We start from the raw sequence: 25,875 nt of genomic DNA, 5'->3' as shown, positions 1-25,875 counted from the left end.
GACTCGGAGGAGTTTTAAAGCGAGGCAGCTGTGAGGAGGCGCCGCAGACGGACGGATCCCTTCAACATGAATCCTGCTCTGCTGCTGGTGGTGTTGGCGTCGGCGCTGCTCGCCACGGCGGCGGCTCAGTCCAACGACCATCACGACATGGCGTGGGTCAACGGCTACCGCCAGAGCTTCAACTTCCAGTGTCCCCACGGGGAGGTCCTCGTGGCTGCCAGGAGCTACTACAGCGAGGCGGACGGCATGGACCGCTTGTGGACGTTCGAGTGCCAGCCGACCCCCGAGGGTCTGGGGGAGCCCAGCGACTGCTGGTGGGACGACATCAACCGGGCCGGGTTGGAGTGGTGGGTCCTCCGTCGTTCTTCACTTGTCTGTTTAACCAGTTATTTCTCTGACTGTTACAGCCGAGCTGCTTTGATTCATAGAGCGTATTAATACTTTAAATATCAGGTTAGCTCGTTGGACTGATTTGACTTTTAAGAGTTGATTTTCGGGGAGTTTTCTGGAGACGATGTGTTACAGAGATGTAAAGATCTCTCTCTGAGGTTTTAAGATCTAAGTGCTAACAACATCACTCTAATTGTGAGTCAACAGGGATCTAATGATATGAATAAATGATGCAGAATAATATACGACTACAATCATTCAGAAAAGCATCTGAGTCAGATCACACGTCTACAGTGAGAGTGTCTTCTCTTCTACTCTTCTACTCTGCACAGCAGCTGTTTGTTCATCAGATAAACATTTCAACAGGACGTTAACCCTCTGAGACCCGCGGGATGTTCTGTGTTTCAGAGGCTCCATTGGGTTCAGATTTAAAGTTACTGGTATCATAGTAAACTATAAAACCTGATGAATCCATCGGTACCAACCATGTCAGACTAGCTGGTCATGAAGGAGATTAAATAACGCTCCAAAGTTGGGCTACATGACCTATAGCATTCAGAGGATGGATGGATCAAACTAGAGACCTAGAGCATTCAGAGGATGGATGGCTTTCCTAGCTAGATTAACAATAAGACCCCCTGGATCCCCCTAAAGAAGACTAAAACAGGCCTATTGTGGGTCTCGGAGGGTTAATTCCAGACAGATCCGTGTGAAGGCCACGTCATCTTTGGCCCGTTGGTGTGTCATTGTTCCAGCCAACGGGAGGAAGAACAGACTGAAGTAGGTCGAGGACACTCGGACCAACAACACAGGTGGTTAAAGGTTACTATTAGCAGACAACAGAGGCCCATACGAGGCCGGCCTGGAGTCTGATGAGGAAACTGTTGTATGAACAAAACCACCCGTGTTGTTGGGAGATCTCCTCACAGAGCAGAGAGAGAAATAGAAGATGTGTTGGTGGTTTAAAGAGCAGGATGATGCAGCAGCATGCTCAGCCTTAGTCTGGTTATAACATGTGTAATGTGAAGTAGGACGACATTTACAGGTGTTTCTGCAACTAAGTCCCGGCAATGAAATTTGGGATTCTTGTTAAAATTTGTAGTGCAGTGCTTAACAAATATATACACAGTGTTATTACCCATCTAGACATAAAAATAGTTACTAAATAATGTGATTTAATAACATGTATGAAGCATTTTAAAGGTCCAAACACCACTTTTCTTCGCTGTGGTCTCAATGTTGAGATATAAAATGAGCTAATTCAATTATAATAAGACATTATTTCATATATTCATATTACTTTACACCATATTAATGTTATTTATTTATTTACGAATCATTTATATATTATATTTTTTAAATCTAAATAAATAATAATTGTCCTGCGTCCTTACCACCAAACTGAACAAGTAAAAGTTTTATTCAACGCCAAACAAATCTGGTTTCCATGGAAACAGAAGTTATCAGATGAGCACATGGGTGACAGGTTGGGTGACCCCGAAGCTGAAGGTCACCTTTTCTACTCAAGTAGTTACTGGCTTCGTCTGAAATACTACCACTAATACTATGTACTAAACACACCCAACATGTGTACTATATCGTCTCAACATACTTTAGTGTGAATAAACAGTAGTTTGTATCTGAGCAGTAATTTACGGCGTCACTTCCGGAGAGCCTCCTCGCCGGTTGGAGACGTGTAACCATGGTAACCAACCTCCTGTGACCAAAACGACGGTTTGTGAGAATAAAAGTCTGAATTAATTTAAGATATATATAACACGTCCAGCAAAGTGAAATCTGATACGTACAGTTAAATTGAGGCATTATTGATGTTAGAGCCGTCCGTCAGCGTCGGTTATGAACTTTATTATATGCTAAGATTCAAAGATAACGTAGCTAACACCTCGCCAGCTGACATTTATCTGACATATTAAACAATAACTTCATATTACTGCTGAATTCATGTTTATTAGAGTCAAAGCTAACGTAGCTAACACCTCGCTTGCAACTAAAGAAAATATTTTGATTAAGGTATAATTAAAATTCTAGTTTTTTTGTACTGAAGCAGAAATTTGACTTGAGAAAACTTAATAAAATTCCATGTAACAAATTAGAGTATTTTAATTAGTTTATTCCAAAGTAAAAATTCTACTTGGATGTAATAGTAAATATTAGGTTTTTCCAAAATGAAAAATTAAGTTGTAACAAAGTAAAAAAATAGTGTATGGTCTTTTGACTTTGGCCAAACAAATATTTTGATTTATATTAAATCATAATTTACGGTTTCAACCAAATCATAAATACAATTTGAAAAAAACTAATAAAATTAGATGTAACAAATTAACTTAATTTTTTCAAGTTAATCCAAAGTACCATTTTTTTCAGTGTAGTTAGCAAAAATATAATTTCATCAACACGTCCTTTAAAGACATTAGAATTACAATATCTGTCATAAAACACAACATATTTATATATTTTTTGTGTATGAACTCTGACATCTGTGGTTACTGTCTACATTTTTATAAAAATATATGAAATACCCTATTTAAAAAAAAAAAAATTCACATCAATATTTACGAATAAATGTAAAATTTAAATATATTATAGAATTTAAAAAAGTAGAATGAACTTTATTGTAATGTTGACATTTAGTAAGAACAAGTGATGAAAACCATAAAAAAAAAACATGTTACAGATTAAAGTCTTAACCACTAGATGTAATGTTGTTTACCTGTTTATATATATTAATACTCTGATGGGTAAAATTAAAATTCATAGAGGTTGATTTGTTTTAATTTGGGAGAGTTAAAGGTGACCGTAGTTGCAGAAACACAATCCGTTCACACATCGGCAACACAAAGTGATTAATACGTGTAAATTGTTAAACGTATTAATCACTAAGTTTAATATAATGCTCTGCATGATAAAACTTTTTGCAGCGTTGTGTGTCTCACAGACGGATCCTGGGAAGACGAACACCTCCAGTCAATCTGAACAGGATCCGTCCAACCGGCCAACCGGCCAACGACCCTTCAGAGACGTCCCGTTGTATTTTATGGACCACATGTTGCAGCATTTTACTGGATTTATTTCAGATCGTGTCGTTCACAAAAACTAAACAGACTTTTCAACAATAATCCGTCGAACAGATTTACATAAACACAAACTAACTGCACAGAAAGTCTGGTCTAATTAAAGGATCAAACTGTAGAAAGGAGGGCTGGAGCTGGCGTCTCCGTGTAAACAGCAGCTTGAATCACGACCTTGAGACCAACAGATCGCTGACTCAGCGGCGTCTGCTTCACATTACGTCTCCAGGTCGAAGAGCGTTTTTATATTTCAGCTCTTCAGATTGATTAGAAGTTTAAAGCTCAACTGGATTCAAAGACAAACAGTGACGAGTATCTCTGCCACGCTGCCTTTCTCTCTCTCTCTCTCTCTCTCTCTGTAGTAGCTGTCTGTTTGAATTACACCACGTTACACCCCCACCCCCACCGGCTGCATGGCTGCAGGCCGGCTCCGTGTTTCCATGACAAACGTCTACACATGGTGCAGCTCCTGCTGCGTGGAGCTCCTGGTATTGTGCGATGTGTTGTGGTGACAGCAGAGTCTCTGGGCTATAAACAGACAACACACCAGTATTTACCTCGGACCTCTACGGCGTTTTAACTCCTTTAAACTTTGTGTTTGAAAGCAGAGAAACTGGGAAGTAACAGGAGAGTGTTTGGTGTCCTTCACTGTCATAGATTAAACTGACTCTCCTTCTGTCTTTGCAGGACTTCAACCTGCACCCGTAACGGCCTGGTGGCCGGCGTGCAGGCCAAGTACTTTGAGTCGGTTCTGGACCGGGAATGGCAGTTCTACTGCTGCTACTACAAACGCCGCTGTCCCTACTCCTGCATGTATGTCCTCACACGTCCTCACACGTCCTCACATGTCCTCACACGTCCAGGCTGGAGGACTTCCACAGTTTGGAAAATACACTTATTCTCTTTCAAGGTCTTTAAACACCAGGGGGGGGGGGGGGGGGGGGGGGGGGGGTGCGTGAAGAATTGACGACAAGAAGATGTGAAATACTCGCCAGTGAATATTTCATAACGGCAGCGATGTAGAACCCATTTACATTCACATATCTGGAGGTCAGAGGTCAAGGGACCCCTTTGGAAATGGCCATGACAGTTTTTCATCACCAACATTTAGTGTCAGTTCAGAGCGTTATTTAACTCCTTCATGACCAGCTGGTCTGACCTGGTTGGTACCGATGGATTCATCAGGTTTTTTTCGGAATTTTTTTTAACTTTTTTTTTTACATTTTTCAGATGTTTTTTGGACGGTTTATTCAAACATTTTCTGACTTTTTTGTCGACTTTTTTCTGTCTTTTTTTTTTTTACTTTTTTCGGACATTTGTCGGACATTTTTTCTGACATCTTTAAAAAAAATTCTGACTTCTTTTCTGACATTTTTGTAACATTTTTCTGAATTTCTTTTGACATTTTTCAGATACGATAACGTTACCTGTCAGTGACAGAGTTAGCGTGCAGCTTTAGCTCTGCTCTGTCTAGCTCTGCTTTTCCTGTCAATGTGTGAAACCCAAAGTGTTTCCATCCTTTACTGGATGTGTAGTGTTTACCACGCTGGATTTAACATGGGAGGGTGCAGGTCGTATCCACGCTGACACTCCAACGGTTTATACTTTCTGAGGTTTGTTTTGGTTGACGGATACGGAACGGATATGACGTCACGTTACTCAGACTACCACAATAAAAGCGGTAACTTCCTTCTACCTCCATATAGACTCAGATGAAGCAGATATATCCATTCTGGTATTAAAATAATCTATTTAGAAATCCAAAAAAAAGAAATCGTGATACATAGATGAATGGAATTGTTTTCCAACCCCTCGTATCCATCGTCTCATCTAAATCTCGTCAAGAACACTAATGAGTGTATTCCCCAAGATGTTGAACTATTCCTTTAAAAGGTTTATACATTAATAGTTAACTCTCCAGAACGTCTCACCCCCTTTTGCTGCCTTCCGCAGGAAGACCAACGACATTCCTGAACAGTTCAGAGAAGAAGGCGAGCTGGTCGTCCCGTCTTACGGATACTTCATCCGCGGAGCTCAGACCACCTTCAGCGGAGTTCTCAGGTTTGCTCCCAACATCTGTTTGTTTCCTCATAACTTCAGAATCCATCCAATAAATGTTGAAATCCTCTGGTGGCTCAGCTGGAAGAACACATCTCCGCTCCGCCGGGACCAGAACTTATTGGCAAACTGAGTAAACAATAAAGTTTAGATTATTTATGACGGCTGAACTGACGAGATGTTCTCTTGTGTTTCGTTCCAGAGATCGGCAGTGGAAGTACATCCTGTGCAGAATGACAGACTTTGACTGTGAATTTGAAAATTTATAAAACTTGTAAACAACAGTTTTATTTACTCTAACATTTAAACCTAATACTGACGTTATAATCACTGATATGATTCATGTATTGACGTGTGTTGAATGTGATGTATGTCTGTATAATCACTGTGTTCCAGTCGTGCATGCAGAGCTCAGTCTCATATTAAAGGTAAATGTTAAAGTAAACATCGGGGGGGTCTGCAGGGGATTTGGGCTCCACTAGATTCTCTCCACTTTGGGAAAGCTTAAGTGTTTCCATTTAGTCGCCGGATGAACTGGAAGTCATTTGGCAGTATGAGAAAGTGCTTCTTTTTTCCAAAACAAGGTTGATTATTTGATGGTTGTTTGATGGTTATTGGATGGTGTGGTCGCGGCGGTGGGAAACACTGCATCAGGCGCCGCTCCAACATCTCTTAGCGGAGGTCACGTGACGGTTCTGGGTGGATGATTTTCACGGTCATAAAAGCATTCAGGGCGTGACGGATCGGGATATTGTGTTGGCAGAATGAGAATCTGTGGTGAGATGAGCTCTGCATGAAGAGTTTCCCAACTGACTTCACATCTCTCCTTCATTAAAGTTACTCAGTAAACTGTTCTGGAACTTTAACTTTACTAAACTACCGCTGTTAATCCATTAAAATATTTAATCACAAGTAATCCATGATTGTCCAGAGTTCATTACCATTAATCACACACTTTCTATCTGTTCTAAATGAAACTTAAAGGGAGATTAGTCCAGTATTTAATCCTCTTATCAACATGGGAGTGGACTAATATGCTGCTTTATGTAAATGTATGTATATATTTATTATTGTAAATCAATTAACGACACAAATCAATGACAGATATTGATCCAGAAACCCTCACAGGTACTGCATTTAGCATAAAACAATATGGATTCATGGATTCATCGGGTTGTATTGGAATTATTTTCTAACATTTTTCTGACTTTTTTTTTCGACTTTTCTTCGATATTTTTCCGACTTTTTTTCCGAAATTTTCCGACTTTTTTTCAACTTTTTTTTCTATTTTTTTCTATTTTTTTTTTTACATTTTTCTTACTTTTTTTTTTTTAACTTTTTTAACTTTTTTCTCCCGACATTTTTCAGACTTTCTTTTCAACATTTTTTTCAACTTTTTTTCTGATTTTTTTTCGGACATTATTCAGACTTGTTATTGGATATTTTTCTGACATTTTTTCTGACAAACCCCTCACACATCCACATATCTGGAGGTCAGAGGTCAAGGGACCCCTTTGAACATGGACATGACAGTTTTTCCTCTCCAACATTTAGTGTCAGTTTGGAGCGTTATTTAACTCCTTCATGACCAGCTAGTCTGACCTGGTTGGTACCGATGGATTCATCAGGTTCTCTAGTTTCATATGATACCAGTATTTTCACTCTAGCTTTAAAACTGAGCCGCTACAACCTAAAAATCACAAGTTGTGTTAATGCATTAAAGAAATCAGTGGCACTAAAATAAACGCTTTATTATCTTTTACTGATTTTGTGGTTGAAGGTTCCAGAAAAAAACAGTAAGTGGACCTTGAGTTGAGAGATTGTGAAGAAAAATGTTCTCCAACTTTAAGACTTCACTAAACAAGTTGATGTAACCAGTGTGAACTGAAGGTGACGGAGTAAAAACAGAGATCCTAGCAGCCGCTTTGTCCTCGCTCTCCTTCCTCCAGCAGCGTTTCTTCAACAGCTCGACTCTCCAAAGTGGCGTTTTAAATCTATTGGGACTTAATGGAGTGAGCTGGGCGAAGGTCAGCCGGCTGGCTGCTGCGTCTTGTAAAGGGACTGGGGACCGGGCCAGTAGCTTTCAGCGCTGTTTGTTTATGGCGGCTGCTGTCCCGGGGCTCAGGGCCAAACGCCACAGCGTGACACAGCTGTCCCCCGAGCCAGCGGACGGTGGCTCGCCACACGCCGTGCGGAGTCCTCCCGCCCTCAGAGACCCGCTGGCCCTGTGCTGGAGGCGGGTCTCTGCTCCAGGGTCCTACATTCCCCAGATATTCTCTCAGTGTGGAGACCTTTCAGAGGGCTTGATGTTTATTTCCCACCAGGTCAAATGTTCAACGTGTTTCTCTGGTCAATATGTTGAAATCACCTCCTGCTGATGTTAAACTCCTCGTTTATCTGGACTTTAGACACTGAGATCTCCTCCATCAGCTAAATAGAAAGATGGACGACATGACGGCTCCCCACAAGTGAAGTCAGAACATCTGGATCTGATCAGTTTGGTTTTAATTAGTTAGTTGAGACGTCATGATTGACAGCTGTGAGTCTCTCTCGCTGACGAGCTGCGACCGTGCTCGGATCGTGATTGGCTTGGGCGGGTGTGTGGGCGGGACCTCGATACTGCAGCTCCACCGCCCGAGATGACCCCGGGAACACCAGGATGACCCCGGGAACACCAGGATGACCCCGGGAACACCAGGATGACCCCGGTAACACCGGGATGACCCTGTGAACCCTGGGATGACCCCGAACACCAGGATGACCCCAGGAACACCAGGATGACCCCAGGAACACCAGGATGACCCCGGGAACACCGGGATGACCCCGGTAACACCGGGATGACCCTGTGAACCCTGGGATGACCCCGAACACCAGGATGACCCCGGGAACCCCGGGAACCCCGGGAACAACACGAACACCGGGATGACCCCGGGAACCCTGGGATGACCCCGAACATCAGGATGACCCCGGGAACACCACGAACACCGGGATGACCCCGGGAAAACACCATGAACACCGGGATGACCCCGGGAAAACACCATGAACACCGGGATGACACCGGGAACACCATGAACACCGGGATGACCCCGGGAACACCATGAACACCGGGATGACACCGGGAACACCATGAACACCGGGATGACACCGGGAACACCACGAACACCGGGATGACCCCGGGAACACCAGGATGACCCCGTAACACCGGGATGACCCCGGGAACACCAGGATGACCCGGGAACACCAGGATGACCCGGGAACACCAGGATGACCCCGGGAACACCAGAATGACCCCGTAACACCGGGATGACCCCGGGAACACTGGGATGACCCCGGGAACACCAGGATGACCCCGGGAACACCGGGATGACCCCGGGAACACCAAAATGACCCCGGGAACACCGGGATGACCCCGGGAACACCAGAATGACCCCGTAACACCGGGATGACCCCGGGAACACCGGGATGACCCCGGGAACACCAGGATGACCCCGGGAACACCAGGATGACCCCGGTAACACCGGGATGACCCTGTGAACCCTGGGATGACCCCGAACACCAGGATGACCCCAGGAACACCAGGATGACCCCAGGAACACCAGGATGACCCCGGGAACACCGGGATGACCCCGGGAACACCGGGATGACCCTGTGAACCCTGGGATGACCCCGAACACCAGGATGACCCCGGGAACCCCGGGAACCCCGGGAACAACACGAACACCGGGATGACCCCGGGAACCCTGGGATGACCCCGAACATCAGGATGACCCCGGGAACACCACGAACACCGGGATGACCCCGGGAAAACACCATGAACACCGGGATGACACCGGGAACACCATGAACACCGGGATGACCCCGGGAACACCATGAACACCGGGATGACACCGGGAACACCATGAACACCGGGATGACACCGGGAACACCATGAACACCGGGATGACACCGGGAACACCACGAACACCGGGATGACCCCGGGAACACCAGGATGACCCCGTAACACCGGGATGACCCCGGGAACACCAGGATGACCCGGGAACACCAGGATGACCCGGGAACACCAGGATGACCCCGGGAACACCAGAATGACCCCGTAACACCGGGATGACCCCGGGAACACTGGGATGACCCCGGGAACACCAGGATGACCCCGGGAACACCGGGATGACCCCGGGAACACCAAAATGACCCCGGGAACACCGGGATGACCCCGGGAACACCAGAATGACCCCGTAACACCGGGATGACCCCGGGAACACCGGGATGACCCCGGAAACACCAGGATGACCCCGGGAACACCAGAATGACCCCGTAACACCGGGATGACCCAGGGAACACTGGGATGACCCCGGGAACACCACGAACACCAGAATGCCACCGTGAACACCGGGATGACCCTGGGAACACCAGGATGACCCAGGGAACGCCACGAACACCAGAATACCCCCGTGAACACCAGAATGCCCCCGTGAACACCAGGATGACCCTGTGAAGCCTCCTTCCTGAGCTAGGGGGGTTTAATATTGTCCCTCTCTCTCCTCTCCTCCTCCAACATGTTTCATTACAGCTGGATGAGAATGAATCCTTTCAAAACAATACTCACACCGGCTGTAATTACAGGAGGAGTCACAGAGTTATTAAACTCTCCTCCCTGCAATCACATCTGGAATCTGGAGTCATCCACCATATAATCATAAGAGCTAAGTTCACATTGATGTCAACAAACCTCAGAGAAAAGACTTGTGATGAAAACCTGCTACTGCGTCTGGAATATTAACATTTAAATAGATTTATACTTATTTTATCAAACAACCACGTTACAAATCTTCAAATATTCTATTAATGATGAAAATAATAACACAATAGTTACCTCCGCCAAGGCCGAAGGCCAAGGAAGGAGGTTCTGTTTTCACCGGCGTTGGTTTGTTGGTTTGTTGGTTTGTTTGTCTGTTGGTTTGTTTGTCTGTTAGCAGGATTACTCCAAAAGTCTGTGATGGATTTGAATGAAATTGGAGGGGTGTGGTGTGGCACAATGAACAATTCATTAGATTTCGGTGGCGATCCGGATCATGATCCAGCTTCGGGAATTTCTTTTTAATAACTCCGCTCAACACTGTGCATTAACACCACAGGCTTTGAGACATTCACAGTGTAACTGATGAAGCGTTCATGATGCATCACCCTGCCTCTTTCCTTCTGCCTGCAGAGAGAGGGACAGAGAGAGCGGGGGAGGCGGGGAAACCTGTAGATTCGGTGTTTTTTCACATTAAACTCGGTGAAATTCCAGTTGAGTTGGACCTGACGATGGTGTTAGATGAAAAGCGAAGTGATCACCAAAGTTATACGTACATCTTGAGAGGAAGATAAATGTCTCAACTAAATTAACAAAAACGTCCTGGTTGGGCTCAAAATACGTAAACTAAGTAGAATATGTACGTAAACAACATAACAGATACGGAAAACACGTCACAAATGTAACTTCAAAGTTTTGGGACATGAACAGCGGTGTCCTGGTTGAAAGCGTCTGATTGTATTTACACACAGGATCAGTGTGTATATTTGAATAGAAGTGCTCACAGGGTGTTCCGTACGTTGGGATGTATTTCTGTATTTTCTGTATTCTTGTATCGCTGCAGGAGTGTCTCTAAACTGAGAGTCCCGGCTGGTTTCCCCTCAGAAAGGAGCTGGATGATGGTGTGATGATGGTGTGAGAGCAAAGTAACACGATACCGTCAGAGTGTCTCTGCCGGGCCGGGCCTCGGGCCTCGGGCCGGGCCTCGGGCCAGCACACAGATTAACACGCTGACAAGCCTCCGGACATCTTTTACTCTCACAGCCGTGACCTTTGACCTGCAGGGAGACCGGTACGAGCACACGACGAGGCCCGACACCTCCTCAAAACAAAGACTTTCCTCTCTGTTTGGTTCCTTCTTCCAGGAAACGCAGCTCATCACAGCTAATGAGACTAAACCACGGCTGGAAACCCGACGGTGCAGCGTTTACCGCTCAGAGTCTGAATGACTGGAAAGTGGTCACGGCTCCGTCCGGCTCCATCACAGCCCATAAAGACTCTAATTTATTCTGTTTCACTACCAAGAATCCAGCAGCTGTAATAATGCTGCTTTTGTCTGGAGCGGCGCTGCCAGCGGGGAAAGTGAGAACGCCAAAGGGGAACCAGTAGGTCGCTGAGCTCACCTTACACCTCCGCGTTCCCACAATGCCAAGCTTCTAACTCCACGGACCCAGAGGGGAAACTGTTGTTCTTCACTTTAAACCTCAACCAGCTTCTAATATCTGACACCATCATCACGAGTTGACTGAGTCAACAGCAGAGAACGGATCCCCACCGCGTCCTCGATGCACAGAGTCTCTCCCAAAGAGACACCGGCGGCTGGGAACTGAAGGACAGCATCCCATAATAATCCCACTTTATTCTTCATGTTTATACCCACACAATTATAGTTTATAGATGAATCAGCCTGCTGTTATTCACAGTTTATAGACAACATCACGTCCTCATTTGTGACTAGATATGAATGAACCCTCAGCAGCAGAGCGCCGTCACGGCGGAGGAGGACACGCCCGACATCGTTAACCTGAGCCGTGCCCAGCGAGCCACACGGGTTACCACATGTTGGTCTATCATTGACGACTACCTCTTTGTGTTTGCTGATCTCACACCAGCAAACAAAGACCTATACACTGTACAGATTGTACCGCACATGCACGCCTTCAGCTTCCTGATGCAGAGTTTAAGATGAAATGGCGTGTTGGAGGTCGTCCTAAAGGCAGCCGTTCAACTGAGATTGTGGAATATCTAGAGCTGTCAATCCATTAAAGAGTTAACCACACATTTTGATCTCTTCTGAATGAACATTAAAGGCAGATTTGTCAAGTATTTAATCCTCTTATCAACATGTTAGAGGACAAATATGCTGTTAGAATTAAACATAAAACAATATGCTCCAATCATAACATGGCAAACTGCAGCCCAACAGGCAACAACAGCTGTCAGTGTGTCAGTGTGCTGACTTGACTATGACTTGCCCCAAACTGCATGTGATGATCATAAAGTGGGCATGTCTGTAAAGGGGAGACTCGTGGGTACCCATAGAACCCATTTACATTCACTGATCTGGAGGTCAGAGGTCAAGGGACCCCTTTGAACATGGACATGACAGTTTGTCCTCACTAAAATTTTGCGTTAAGTTTGGAGCGTTATTTAACCGCCTTCATGACCAGCTGGTCCGACCTGGTTGGTACCGATGGATTCATCAGGTTTTTTTTGACATTTTTTTAGAACATTTTTCCGACTTTTTTTTTTTTTTAAACTTTTTTCTGACATTTTTGGGACAATTTTTTGACATTTCTTTTTACTTTTATTTGGACATTTTTCTGACATTTTGTTTTTACTTTTTTCCGACTTTTCTTTGGACATTTATTTTGTGACTTTTTTTGTGATTTTGTTCAGACTTTTTTTTTCTTCAGACTTTCCAACCTGGTCTCATGGGAAGGCGTTTAAATACCATGATGTTACACAGAAAACCACTTAGTTAAGGTAAGGGAAAACGTCATGGTTTGGATTAAAATAAGTACGTAAAAAAAGTAAAACACGTACGGAAACAATGTAACACCACTACAGGAAACACGTCACTAACGTAACTAACGTAACTAACGTAACTTACGAAACAAAACAACATCAACAACAGTCTTGAACAGTGGTTTCCCGGTTAAAAGTCAGGTGTTGGGCCCATCCACCAAGACAGGCGTACTTATTGCACGCTCAACGCCATGCACATTGTCGTGGCGTTTATATGCCCTTTCGTGCGAACGGGCTGGGCTTTCATCCAGGAGACCGCTGTTTGTGTCCCGTTTGTCACGTTTCACTTTACAATCAGCCGTTTGTTCACAGCGTCAGTATGTGACGAGTTGGGATGAGAAGGTGTTGTTTTTGGAGCCGCCCATCCACCCTGACCTCCTCCCCATCCACCCGGACCAACTCCCCATCCACCCTGACCTCCTCCCCATCCACCCGGACCAACTCCCCATCCACCCTGACCTCCTCCCCATCCACCCGGACCAACTCCCCATCCACCCTGACCTCCTCCCCATCCACCCGGACCAACTCCCCATCCACCCTGACCTCCTCCCCATCCACCCGGACCAACTCCCCATCCACCCTGACCTCCTCCCCATCCACCCCGACCTCCTCCCCATCCACCCCGACCTCCTCCCCATCCACCCCGACCTCCTCCCCATCCACCCCGACCTCCTCCCCATCCACCCCGACCTCCTCCCCATCCACCCGGACCTCCTCCCCATCCACCCCGACCTCCTCCCCATCCACCCGGACCAACTCCCCATCCACCCCGACCTCCTCCCCATCCACCCCGACCTCCTCCCCATCCACCCCGACCTCCTCCCCATCCACCCGGACCTCCTCCCCATCCACCCGGACCTCCTCCCCATCCACCCGGACCTCCTCCCCATCCACCCCGACCTCCTCCCCATCCACCCGGACCAACTCCCCATCCACCCCGACCTCCTCCCCATCCACCCCGACCTCCTCCCTAGACGTTCGTCGCTCTTTATACTTCCTAGTTCACGATAATGTGATTACACGAGTTATATATGAATTATAGTGCGTTACATTTGGTAGGTAGGGCTACGAACTGCCTGCTTCGGGGCGCTGATGTTAGTTTAACGGACTGTTTGACTCTCTAGATGCTAAATGTTGAAATATTTCTATCACTAAAGTGAAACCAGAAGGAAACTCGCTGGACCTCACCAGAGACATGTTGGTTGTTTCCTTCTCAGTCGGGTCTCCTAACGATGACTTTAACGTGACTGACTCAGAGAAATGAAGGATAATTCTCTGTTCCATTATCATGTGGTTGTTTTCTCCATTTAATGTGAAACTAAACTAATTGAATCTTCAGAAAAATCCGTCTTCGAGGAGTCGGTTAACCAAATAAACACATGTTCTTATTTACACGGTGGCATGGAGTCATCGGAGCAGTCTGAGCTTTAAGGTTGGAGGGAAGCTGATGTGTAGCTACAACAACACAGAGGGATGATGTATGTAGATTATATATTACTATTATATGATATATTATATAATGTTGTCCTAACAGGATGCAGTGTGAGCCAGCGTCAGCGACACAACCAGTTTAACTCTTTAGTTTTCTGTTGAGCAGCACGACGACGTTTTGAGCTGAACTCTTGTCGGACGTCCTGTTTCTATTTCTTCCCGTCGCTCACTTTGGAAGCGCCACAACGGACGAGGAGAAATGACGGTTGATATATGAAAAGGACAGATCTTCTTGATTGGATAGACCCTTTAAAGTGCTTCAGACCATCATCTTCTTAGAACAGCGGTTCAGTTCTGTAGGAAGGAGTTGGTCGGACTGAGTTCTGGTGGTTCTGTTCTGCCCCTTGGTGTCTGACATGAAGGGAAGCAGCTGTTTTTGTCCTCAGAGAGCGGTGCCCTAAAATAAACAGGCTGTCTGTGCAGCCCCGGGGTGGGGGGGGCCTCGGGGGCGCTGGGGGCCTCGGGGGCCCCCGGGGCAAGGTCACTCTCCATGGCGCTCCTCACTGGTCTCATCACACACAAGCTCCTCCTTCACTGGTTCACAACACACAGACTCTTTAATTGGGATGTTTTTCACTTTGTTAACAGAAGTTGGTTGGTTTGTTGGTTGGTTGGTTGGTTTGTTTATTGGTTTGTTAGTTGGTTTGTTTGTTGGTTTGTTTGTTTATTGGTTTGTTGGTTAGTTGGTTGGTTGGTTTGTTGGTTGGTTTGTTTATTGGTTTGTTGGTTTGTTTGTTGGTTTGTTTGTTTATTGGTTTGTTGGTTAGTTGGTTGGTTGGTTTGTTGGTTGGTTTGTTGGTTTGTTGGTTGGTTGGTTGGTTTGTTTATTGGTTTGTTGGTTTGTTTGTTGGTTTGTTTGTTTATTGGTTTGTTGGTTAGTTGGTTGGTTGGTTTGTTGGTTGGTTTGTTGGTTTGTTGGTTGGTTTGTTTGTTTGATGGTTTGTTGGTTTGTTGGTTTGTTGGTTTGTTGGTTTATTGGTTTGTTGGTTAGTTGGTTGGTTGGTTTGTTGGTTTGTTGGTTGGTTTGTTTGTTGGTTTATTGGTTTGTTGGTTAGTTGGTTAGTTGGTTGGTTGGTTTGTTGGTTGGTTTGTTTGTTTGTTTGTTTGTTGGTTTGTTGGTTTATTGGTTTGTTGGTTTGTTGGTTAGTTGGTTGGTTGGTTTGTTGGTTGGTTTGTTTGTTTGTTTGTTGGTTGGTTTATTGGTTTATTGGTTTGTTGGTTTGTTGGTTTGTTTGTTGTTTTTTTGGTTTGTTTGTTTTTTGTTTTATTGGTTTTGTTGGTTTGTTGGTTTGTTGGTTTATTTGTTTATTGGTTGGTTTGTTGGTTGGTTTGTTTTTTGGTTTGTTTGTTTGTTTGTTGGTTTGTTTGTTTTCTGGTTTGTTTCTTGGTTGGTTGGTTTGTTTGTTTTTTTTGGTTTGGTTTGTTTGTTTCATAGTTTATAGTGTGCAACAATAAACTGTTAAAATAACATAAATTATAGCATTACTAATAATTAGTAAACATTATTATTAATATTTTGTTGTTTGTTAACAGTAACATAACTATTAACTAAGTTTAATTAACTATGAATTAACCATTTATTAATGATGGTTATTATAAAGTGTGACCTGAAAGTCTAACAAACTAAAAACACAGTCTTTATGGTAAATTGCAAATAATGACTGTTGCTCAGTGCTACAGATTACAGATTAGTGTTATTGGGAGCAGGATTAAAAGGAAAATAATTCTAATTATTTTGTTATTTTTTTGTGCATTTTCCTACGAATGTCCAGCAACACAAACTATCAGTGCTCCTGCAGATTTTAGAAATAAAACTCCTTAGTTAGGTTTAGTAAAAGATGGTGGTTTGGGTTAAAATAACTCCAGAAGTGCTGTAATTTAAGTACAGAAGTCATGTGACAAATAAATCAACGTTGACTTCTGGTTCCACACGAACAGTCTCCTGGTGAACGTCTGGTGTTTTTAGACCTTATATCCTATTTTCATTTAATCCAGAGTTATTAATAATCATCCAGATTTGAGTTGAGGATGTTTTCAGGCTCTCAGGTGGAGGAACGGCTGCTGTGTTTCAGACAGTAAAATATCCGTCTGTCTCTCTCAGCCAGCCAGACAACAAAGCACTGGAGGATAATGAGCTCAACGTCGTGACATAAGCAGCGCCGTGATCGTGAGCTCTTACATCATCACCTACACGCCGCAACGCTCTGTTTCCTGTTAAACTGAGTGTCATCTCCTCCGTGTTCACACCGAACTCTGATCTATGATCCTGTCTCTTTTATTAGTGGATGGATTAAAGCTTACAGGTGTTCTACAGGCGTGTTCACTGCTCCTCAGAGACTCTCCTCAGCCTGCAGGGTGTGTGATGGAAAAATACTGCAGTCTCTCCAGAAGAGCCTCAGAACGCTTCCTGTGACTGCGTCCGGCCTTGGACACAACACAGAGAAAGATAAGACCGTCTCCACTCTCTGTCTTCTACAGCTGTGTTCGTCCTCAGACAGTCAGACACCTTTTATCTCGTCCCGGAGTCTCCGTCAGACACCGGATCTCTGTCCCGGTTCAGAGCCATTAGTGGAACAGGACAGATTAATACTTCTACTGGAGACCTTCAGATGGTTTCCTCAGTTCTCTAATATACACAGCAGTGATTCATGTGGTGACAGAAGACCAGAAGAACTGTCTTCAGTTAATGCAGGAGTTTGACATTTAGGGAAACTTGTTTTGCTTTCCGGGGGAGAGACGAATAAACCGGCCCGTTCGCACAAAGAGGCGTATAAATGCCACGATAATGCACAAGATGTTTAACGTGCAATAAGTACGCCTTTCTTGATTCTTGATTTCCCCGTTGCATTTGTACGTCATCTAACTAATAAATAATAATAAAATAAAACAGCCCTAAAAAATATTAAAAAAAAGGTAGATTGAAATATGAAATGCCAAAAGTTCCGGAAAAAATAGGCGCTTTTTCGCCACCAAATATTTGTGTTCTGTGTGAAACATTTATTGACGAGTGAATTACTCGTATGAAAAAAACGCTGCTGGTGTGTTAAATCCTTTAGATGAGAAGATTGATACCAAACACAGTTATTTCAGCTCAGCAGAACGTGTGGAAACAGCTCTGTCAGACCTGCAGCATCCCAACCAAACACACAATACAATACTACTACAGTTTCTTCATTAAGAGTTTTAATTAACACGTTCAGTATTTTGTTTCTACATTAATAAATAGAAGCTTCTTTCATTCCAGATGATCTAAAATCCAACATACATTTAATATGAAGGTCAGAACGCCGGCGTTACGGGTCAACGGAGGATCATTTATTCTTGGAACATTTTGTGTGTACAGTCAATACTGACTCGCTTCAACTGAGAGCGGAAAAAGATTCAACAGCAAATATACAACCGAACGTCAAATGGCCAACCAGGCGGGTAATACGGGCGGCGATCACTACTACTACTACAGAACTGGACGTCTCTGGGCTGCAGCGCCGCAGGCCGTGTTTACTCTCTCATGTCAAGGTTAGAGGACATCAGGGCGTCACGTGAGGCGTGAGGCGTGTACTCTACGTGTACTATACATGTACTATACGTGTAATATAGTACACTGTAAGTTATTTCACAGTACATTCACAGTAAATTACTGCCTACTGGTTCCACTACCTCCACATTAAGGGACTTTTACTGTCAGGTATTGTGAAATGACAGCTGTATACTGTGACCTCACAGTAGTTCTGCCAGTATATTACTGTGATTTAGCAGTACTCTGCTGTAGAATTACTGTGTAAACTATAAATATATGTATTTGACTGACAGTAAATGACTGGCTACAGTACTGTGCTGTAAATTTACACTTAGAAACTATTGTAAAATACTGAAAAACAGTTGTATCTGTTAACCCATCAATAACTTATAACATTGAAAAATAGGTTAAATTCAAATAAACCAAAAACATGATCAATTTTACATATTTAATTTGCAGTTTAATATAAACTTTTCCGTCAAATTTTTTATTTTGACTGAAATTAAAAGATTGATTGACCAGTCTCACCAATAAATAAAAAGACATACAGTCAGCAGCTAATTAGCATATTGTTTTCTAGTTAGTGTGACATGACTGAAAGTAATAACAACAATCAAAATAACATTGTTCACTTTCTTGCATACGTTTATTCACTTTCTTGCCAAAGGTTAGATGAGAAGATTGATAATTCTAAAAACTAAAGCAAGATGGGACGGACCAAAAGAAAGATGGGAGGGCCAAAAACAAAGGATGGGAGGGCCTAAAACAAAGGATGGGAGGGCCTAAAACAAAGGATGGGTGGGCCAAAAACAAAGGATGGGTGGGCCTAAAACCATGATGGGAGGGCCTAAAACAAAAGATGGGAGGGCCTAAAACAAAGGATGGGAGGGTCATAAACCATGAAGGGAGGGCCTAAAACAAAAGATTAGAGGGTCATAAACCATGACGGGTGGGCCTAAAACAAAAGATGGGAGGGCCTAAAACAAAGGATGGGTGGGCCAAAAACAAAAGATGGGAGGGCCTAAAACAAAAGATGGGAGGGCCTAAAACAAAGGATGGGTGGGCCAAAAACAAAAGATGGGAGGGTCTAAAACAAAAGATGGGAGGGCCTAAAACAAAGATGGGGATGGCCAAAAACAAAGATGATTCTAAAATGTGTCTTTTAATGTCGCTGACGGGCAGATTTATTTTTACCTTTAGAGATGTCACACTAACTAGAACAATAAGCTAATTAGCTGCAGGCTGTATATCTTTGTATTCATTGTTGAGACATGAGACTGGTATTAATATACTCATCTCAGTAAAAATAAAGCACATAAGCATATATTCAAAGAAGTCAATCATCTCTTTACACCCACACAGGTGTTTCAGTTACTGTGGCTGATTAGACTTCTGCTCAGGTTGAAGGTGGGCGGACAACCTCACATCTTCATCTACCAATAAGAATGATGAAGGTGTAGCTTGTCCCGCCCTAACAGGTGTAACAAAGCTAACAGGAGGCTCAACAAGACGCCACCTAACTAGTGTAAACACACCTGCAGAGTCCTAAGAAGGTCTAATCAGACAGGTGGACTGAGAACACCTGTGAGGCTTTCAGCTTCTATCATAGCGTGCCTTGAGTTTCCCTTTTCTCTGCGTTCACATGAAACCGCTGACAGACAGACGAGTGTTCGTGTGTTCTACCTGTCGGAAACCAACACCAACCTTCCTGTTTTCACTCACCAACGCCTTTGTCTCCGTACCAGAGAACCTGCTCAAAACCAAACAACAGGCCTCGCTGTGGAGAGGAGGAAATGAACATTTGAGCAAATACCTCCCGAGGAGGAAGTGACAAGATGTGTCGGTGGATTAAAACAGAGAAGCTGAACAGAGGCGGCCTTGTTGGAAAGAAGTCTGAAGGAACCACAAATTAGATGAGATATTAAACCTGAACACATGTCTGGACGGAGAAAACAAACGTCCTCTTACACACAAACACACTGACGGGATGCAAATAAGCTGTTTCCACGGCAACGGTCGTGTAAACACTCACTGACACGTGTTGAGATGCTGCAGCCAGCAGAGACGGAGGATAAACATATTAAATATCTGTCTCATGGGGGGGGGACCAAATACACAAAATCAGCTTTATGTGGGAAGTTAAACAAGACAGGGACGACAAAACGACCTGAAATAATCTAATGGTCCACTTGTTCTGTCTTTGTATGTGCAATGAAGCACAGAATGAAACGAGAATTTTTGACCGTCCCATTTTTGTTGTCATCTTTGTTTTTGTCCGTCCCATCTTGGTTTGTGGCTGTCACGATTTTGTTTTTTGAAACCAGAAGTGACACGAGAGTGTGGAGTAAAGTCCAACCGAACGCTGAATAAGGCCGCTTTCACAAGTCAACATTTAGTCCATTTGAATCCAACTCCGGTGCGGTTCGTTTGGGCGGTTGTGAACGCAGTAATCTTACTGTGGTTTGCACCAAAACAACTGGTCCGAGACGGCTTGCGAGAGGCGTTCTCGGACTGTTAAATTCAACATGTATAATGAGTTACAGGCGCTGCTGAACTTGTTGTTGATGCTCAGTTAAATTCTGCATTTTATAATCCTACTGCTGCCTACATGTGCAGGAGACAAGCTATTATTCAAAAGCTCTGCATTAATTCACGTGTCCATGCTTCCTGTTTACACCGGCACGTGCATGCCCAGTGTACATGCGTTTTCAGTTTTCAATTCTGAAACGGCCCTAAACGCTCGTCTGGACGGAGATCATTTACATTTTAAAACAGAAAGACGTTAGTGTTGATGTCTCCAACAACAGGGGCCAGTTTGACTTGTAACTGTAGGAGAAGCACAGGTGTAAATAATAAAATGAATGATGGCTGAATTCAGTTTAATGAGATTCCTGTGTAGTGCACGCTGTCTGTCTCTCACTGGGACACAGCAGAGCCCTCGTTAGTGTCATCAGGAACACCTGAGCTCGTCCTACTACAACAAGTCAACATGTCTGCAGTGTTAAAGGCCTGTTGACAGACTGTTTGTATTCTAGACTGACTATTTCTACATATTCCAGATCTCTGAATATATTTAGTTTCATTACCAGGAAATAGTAAATACATATCTCCCCCCAGCCGTCCTCACAGGACAGCAGTAATAAATAAGTCTTTATGTTGAGCTGTAGCTGTGATGAGTCCTCCGTCCGGTCCGTCCTGTTGGTGTAACTGTGAATGTTGGAATGCAGCAGTGAGACTCGTCACTGTTTGATGTCAGCGTCGGTATGTGACACATGGATGAGCAGCGCCCCCCCCCCCCCCCGGGTCAGAGTCATTCACAGCAGCGGTATTTAAACTGTTATGTGTGACGTACAGACGCTTCAACAAGTTCTCCACACTCCCATCAGTCTGTTGTGGGGGATAAAAACAGCAACTTGAAACTGACAATGAAGAACTGCCTGAACGGACGGTCTCCTTAAAGTGCATTAATGGCACATGAGAAATGTTAAACTATCATACTAAAGGCTTCTAATTATCACATTTTGAGAAAAATAAATGTGTCATTTTACAAAACGTGTATTTGTACGACCTTTTTGACACGTAAATCTACCAACATCGTTGTTTCTTCTTTGCTAGCTACGATGCATGGAAGGAGGTACGTGTCCATAAATCCATCAGTCTGACACTTTTTGTAGTAGAAAATTAAATTACAAGACAGCCCAACAGGAAGCTTGTTCATACTGATTCAAAACAGCTAAGGCCGTAAGCTCATTAAATAAATACCTGTCTTTGTTTCTGGCCCTCCCATCTTTTTTTGTCCATCCCATCTTTGTTTTTGGCCCTCCCATCTTTTTTTGGGCATCCCCATCTTGTTTTTGTCCATCCCATCTTTGTTTTTGGGTGTCCCATCTTTGTTTTTGGCCCTCCCATCTTTGTTTTTGGGCGTCCCATCTTTGTTTTTGGCCCTATCATCTTTGTTTTGGTCCGTCCCATCTTTGTTTTTGACCTTATCATCTTTGTTTTGGTCCGTCCCATCTTTGTTTTTGGCCCTCCCATCTTTGTTTCTGGCCCTCCCATCTTTTTTTGGGCATCCCCATCTTGTTTTTGTCCCTCCCATCTTTGTTTTTGTCCCTCCCATCTTTTTCTGGCCCTCCCATCTTTGTTTTTGGCCCTCCCATCTTATTTTTGGCCCTCCCATCTTTTTTTGGGCATCCCCATCTTGTTTTTGGGCGTCCCATCTTTGTTTTTGGCCCTCCCATCTTTTTTTGGGCATCCCCATCTTGTTTTTGGGCGTCCCATCTTTGTTTTTGGGCGTCCCATCTTTGTTTTTGGCCCTCCCATCTTTGTTTTTGGGCGTCCCATCTTTGTTTTTGGCCCTCCCATCTTTGTTTTTGGGCATCCCATCTTTGTTTTTGGCCCTCCCATCTTTGTTTTTGGCCCTATCATCTTTGTTTTGGTCCGTCCCATCTTTGTTTTTGGCCCTCCCATCTTTGTTTTTGGGCGTCCCATCTTTGTTTTTGGCCCTATCATCTTTGTTTTGGTCCGTCCCATCTTTGTTTTTGACCCTATCATCTTTGTTTTGGTCCGTCCCATCTTTGTTTTTGGCCCTCCCATCTTTGTTTCTGGCCCTCCCATCTTTTTTTGGGCATCCCCATCTTGTTTTTGTCCCTCCCATCTTTGTTTTTGTCCCTCCCATCTTTGTTTTTGTCCCTCCCATCTTTTTCTGGCCCTCCCATCTTATTTTTGGCCCTCCCATCTTTTTTTGGGCATCCCCATCTTGTTTTTGGGCGTCCCATCTTGTTTTTGGGCGTCCCATCTTTGTTTTTGGGCGTCCCATCTTTGTTTTTGGCTCTCCCATCTTTGTTTTTGGCCCTCCCATCTTTGTTTTTGGCCCTCCCATCTTTGTTTTTGGGCATCCCATCTTTGTTTTTGGCCCTCCCATCTTTGTTTTTGGCCCTATCATCTTTGTTTTGGTCCGTCCCATCTTTGTTTTTGGCCCTCCCATCTTTGTTTTTGGGCATCCCATCTTTGTTTTTGGGCATCCCATCTTTGTTTTTTGGGCATCCCATCTTTGTTTTTGGCCCTCCCATCTTTGTTTTTGGGTGTCCCATCTTTGTTTTTGGGCATCCCATCTTTGTTTTTGGGCATCCCATCTTTGTTTTTGGGCGTCCCATCTTTGTTTTTGGCCCTCCCATCTTTGTTTTTGTCGGTCCCCATCTTGGTTTGTGGTCATTGCCATCTTGGTAAAACACGCCGTGGTAGCGGCGTTGTCCAGGCATGGACAAGCATTATTGATCGTACATCCTACAGAGGGCAAAATAATCGTACAAATGCAATTATTATCGTACATCTGTCAACGCTGATTTATGGTTTGGAGGTTTATCAGACTTCCACTGAAGCTTCTCCATTTTTAAGACTCATTGTTTCTGTTTATCGTTTCTTATCAAACTGTAATTTGTTTTTGAAAAACGTAACGTCTCTTTTATCAGTGAGCTGTTCTGTTGGAGAGACTTTAATCTAAAGACAGGAGGTGAGACATGATGCTGGTCCTACAACTGGAGCTAATGAGTTGTGTACAGTAGACACAGATTAAGATGATTTAGCTCCTGCACCGAGGAGCTGAGCTTATCAACACTTCTGTCAAGCTGATTATAAAAGTAGTCTGATCTCCTCAAAGCCAAATGTTGCTGCTGAAGAGCTGATTTGATGTGTTTATAAGGACATAAAGAGACGTGGTGTTTACCCTGTAATACAGTGAGGTGTAGATATGAACTCTGTGGGCTGTTAACCTGCTTTCATACCGATAAACATCACAAAAATATACTTTCATACCGGAAATTAATCAAAACCTCGTCTCACTTTATGCACGAGTTCGATGACTTGAAAAAGAAAACAAGTGTAATCTCAATCACAGAACTACAACTTTATCTAATTAAGCACATTTTAAATGTTTGTGTAGACTGAAAACATCAGAGATCTCTAGACGAGATTTAAAATGCCGACAGTGATGGAAAACGTGACGGAGAGAGGTGAACTGTTCCACAGCTGCACGGCAAAAATGGAAAATGTTCCATCATCCTTGGATCTGAACTCGGACGGTGAGAAGGAGAGTCTGAGGGAAGGTTCGTAAACATCATTCTTTGCTACTTGCTGTCATTTGTTTTTTCCCCGGTTAATTTGATCTGAATGTTCCAGATCACCTGAGCTGACTGGAGGTTGATCAGATCACCTGAGCTGACTGGAGGTTGATCAGATCACCTGAGCTGACTGGAGGTTGATCAGATCACCTGTTGACTGTATTTAACTGTAACTTCACAGTAAATGTTTAGATTGTCCCAATCTTTGTTTTTGGCCGTCCCATCTTTGTTTATGGTTATTCAGATCACCTGTTGACTCCTGATGAAGACCTGACAGCAGCTCGGTGCGTCTCCTCTCTCAACCAATCAGGGTGAGACGACATCCTTCCTTTAGGGCTGAAGAGAGGAGGTGACTGATCACCTTCTGGTCCTTCCTCCACTTGATGCTGAGCAAAGAGACTTCTAGCTGGAGTGAATATTAAAGTCACCTTTCCACTGGATTACCTGCATCAGGACACACCTTAGTGTTGCAGGCCCTTTTCCCAGCAGCCATGTTGACATGTTACAGCAGGGTAAACACAGGTGGACCATGATATTGTATTTAGTGAGTCACAGCCAGCGTGCATTATACTATTCTATACAGCACACCCTGGAACACCTCAACGGATCAGGAACATAAGTAATGTGATTAATTACACCTGCGTTCCTGCAAGAGTTGGTGCGCCTGCATTCTTTATTGGTTTACTTTCATTGAACCCTCGTTCAAAGAGACTTTTATAAAGAGGTTTTTATTATCATTCAAGAGGCTTTTAACTCATGCATGTGGCTGCTAACAGCTGGTTGAGTCTATCTACTTTGACAGTTACACTATGATATACCGTATGTCTTAAAACATTCTTAAACAAGGCACCATAAGATAAGTCTTTATACCTTAGTTCATTAAAATCATACAGAGAAACATGACCGCCAGAAATAAAGTAAAAATATGATGATTTCATTTAACTTTTTTTTTATCAAAACAAACTCAAATTTATATCTAATATAATTAAATCTAATAATGACACTTAAATGAAGATATAAATGAAAATAAATAAATAAAAAATAAACTGAGACAATTTAATAATGACACTTAAATGAAGATATAAATGAATTATGACAATAAAGTATTATGATATAAAGTATTTAAAGTAGGTGTGTGTTGTTGTGTTCCTGTGTGTTGTTGTGTGTCTGTGGTGTGTGTTGTTGTGTTCCTGTGTGTTGTTGTGTGTCTGTGGTGTGTGTGTGTTGTTGTGTGTCTGTGGTGTGTGTTGTTGTGTGTCTGTGTGTGTGTTGTTGTGTGTCTGTGGTGTGTGTTGTTGTGTGTCTGTGGTGTGTGTTGTTGTGTTCCTGTGTGTTGTTGTGTGTCTGTGGTGTGTGTTGTTGTGTTCCTGTGTGTTGTTGTGTGTCTGTGGTGTGTGTGTGTTGTTGTGTGTCTGTGGTGTGTGTTGTTGTGTGTCTGTGTGTGTGTTGTTGTGTGTCTGTGGTGTGTGTTGTTGTGTGTCTGTGTGTGTTGTTGTGTGTCTGTGGTGTGTGTTGTTGTGTGTCTGTGTGTGTTGTTGTGTGTCTGTGGTGTGTGTTGTTGTGTGTCTGTGGTGTGTGTTGTTGTGTGTCTGTGGTGTGTGTTGTTGTGTGTCT

The 25,875-nt window shown here is 43.8% G+C and overlaps 1 protein-coding gene and 1 long non-coding RNA gene across 2 annotated transcripts; both read left to right on the top strand.

The window, feature by feature from the left end:
• Window positions 1-6,453, top strand: dpt (dermatopontin). The gene is made up of 4 exons (XM_037771026.1): window positions 1-347; window positions 4,167-4,292; window positions 5,433-5,540; window positions 5,740-6,453. The coding sequence occupies exons 1-4, from the start codon at window positions 67-69 to the stop codon at window positions 5,804-5,806; spliced, it is 582 nt and encodes a 193-aa protein (XP_037626954.1). The 5' UTR covers window positions 1-66; the 3' UTR covers window positions 5,807-6,453.
• Window positions 6,454-19,625: 13,172 nt separating this feature from the next.
• Window positions 19,626-25,265, top strand: LOC119488250. The gene is made up of 3 exons (XR_005206901.1): window positions 19,626-21,406; window positions 24,084-24,246; window positions 24,506-25,265. It is a non-coding gene; the product is annotated as an uncharacterized LOC119488250 (long non-coding RNA).
• Window positions 25,266-25,875: the final 610 nt, after the last annotated feature.

The sequence above is a fragment of the Sebastes umbrosus genome, chromosome 5, assembly GCF_015220745.1.
Source record: "Sebastes umbrosus isolate fSebUmb1 chromosome 5, fSebUmb1.pri, whole genome shotgun sequence".
Classification (NCBI taxonomy): Eukaryota; Metazoa; Chordata; class Actinopteri; order Perciformes; family Sebastidae; genus Sebastes; species Sebastes umbrosus.
The sequence above is the reverse complement of the archived record's forward strand: the minus strand, read 5'-3'. Positions and strand labels throughout refer to the sequence as shown.

Coding starts and splice junctions, on each gene's coding strand:
- dpt (XM_037771026.1), top strand. CDS start 67: ATGAATCCTGCTCTGCTGCTGGTGGTGTTGGCGTCGGCGCTGCTCGCC. Junction 348..4,166: donor AACCGGGCCGGGTTGGAGTG/GTGGGTCCTCCG, acceptor CTGTCTTTGCAG/GACTTCAACCTGCACCCGTA. Junction 5,541..5,739: donor ACCTTCAGCGGAGTTCTCAG/GTTTGCTCCCAA, acceptor GTTTCGTTCCAG/AGATCGGCAGTGGAAGTACA.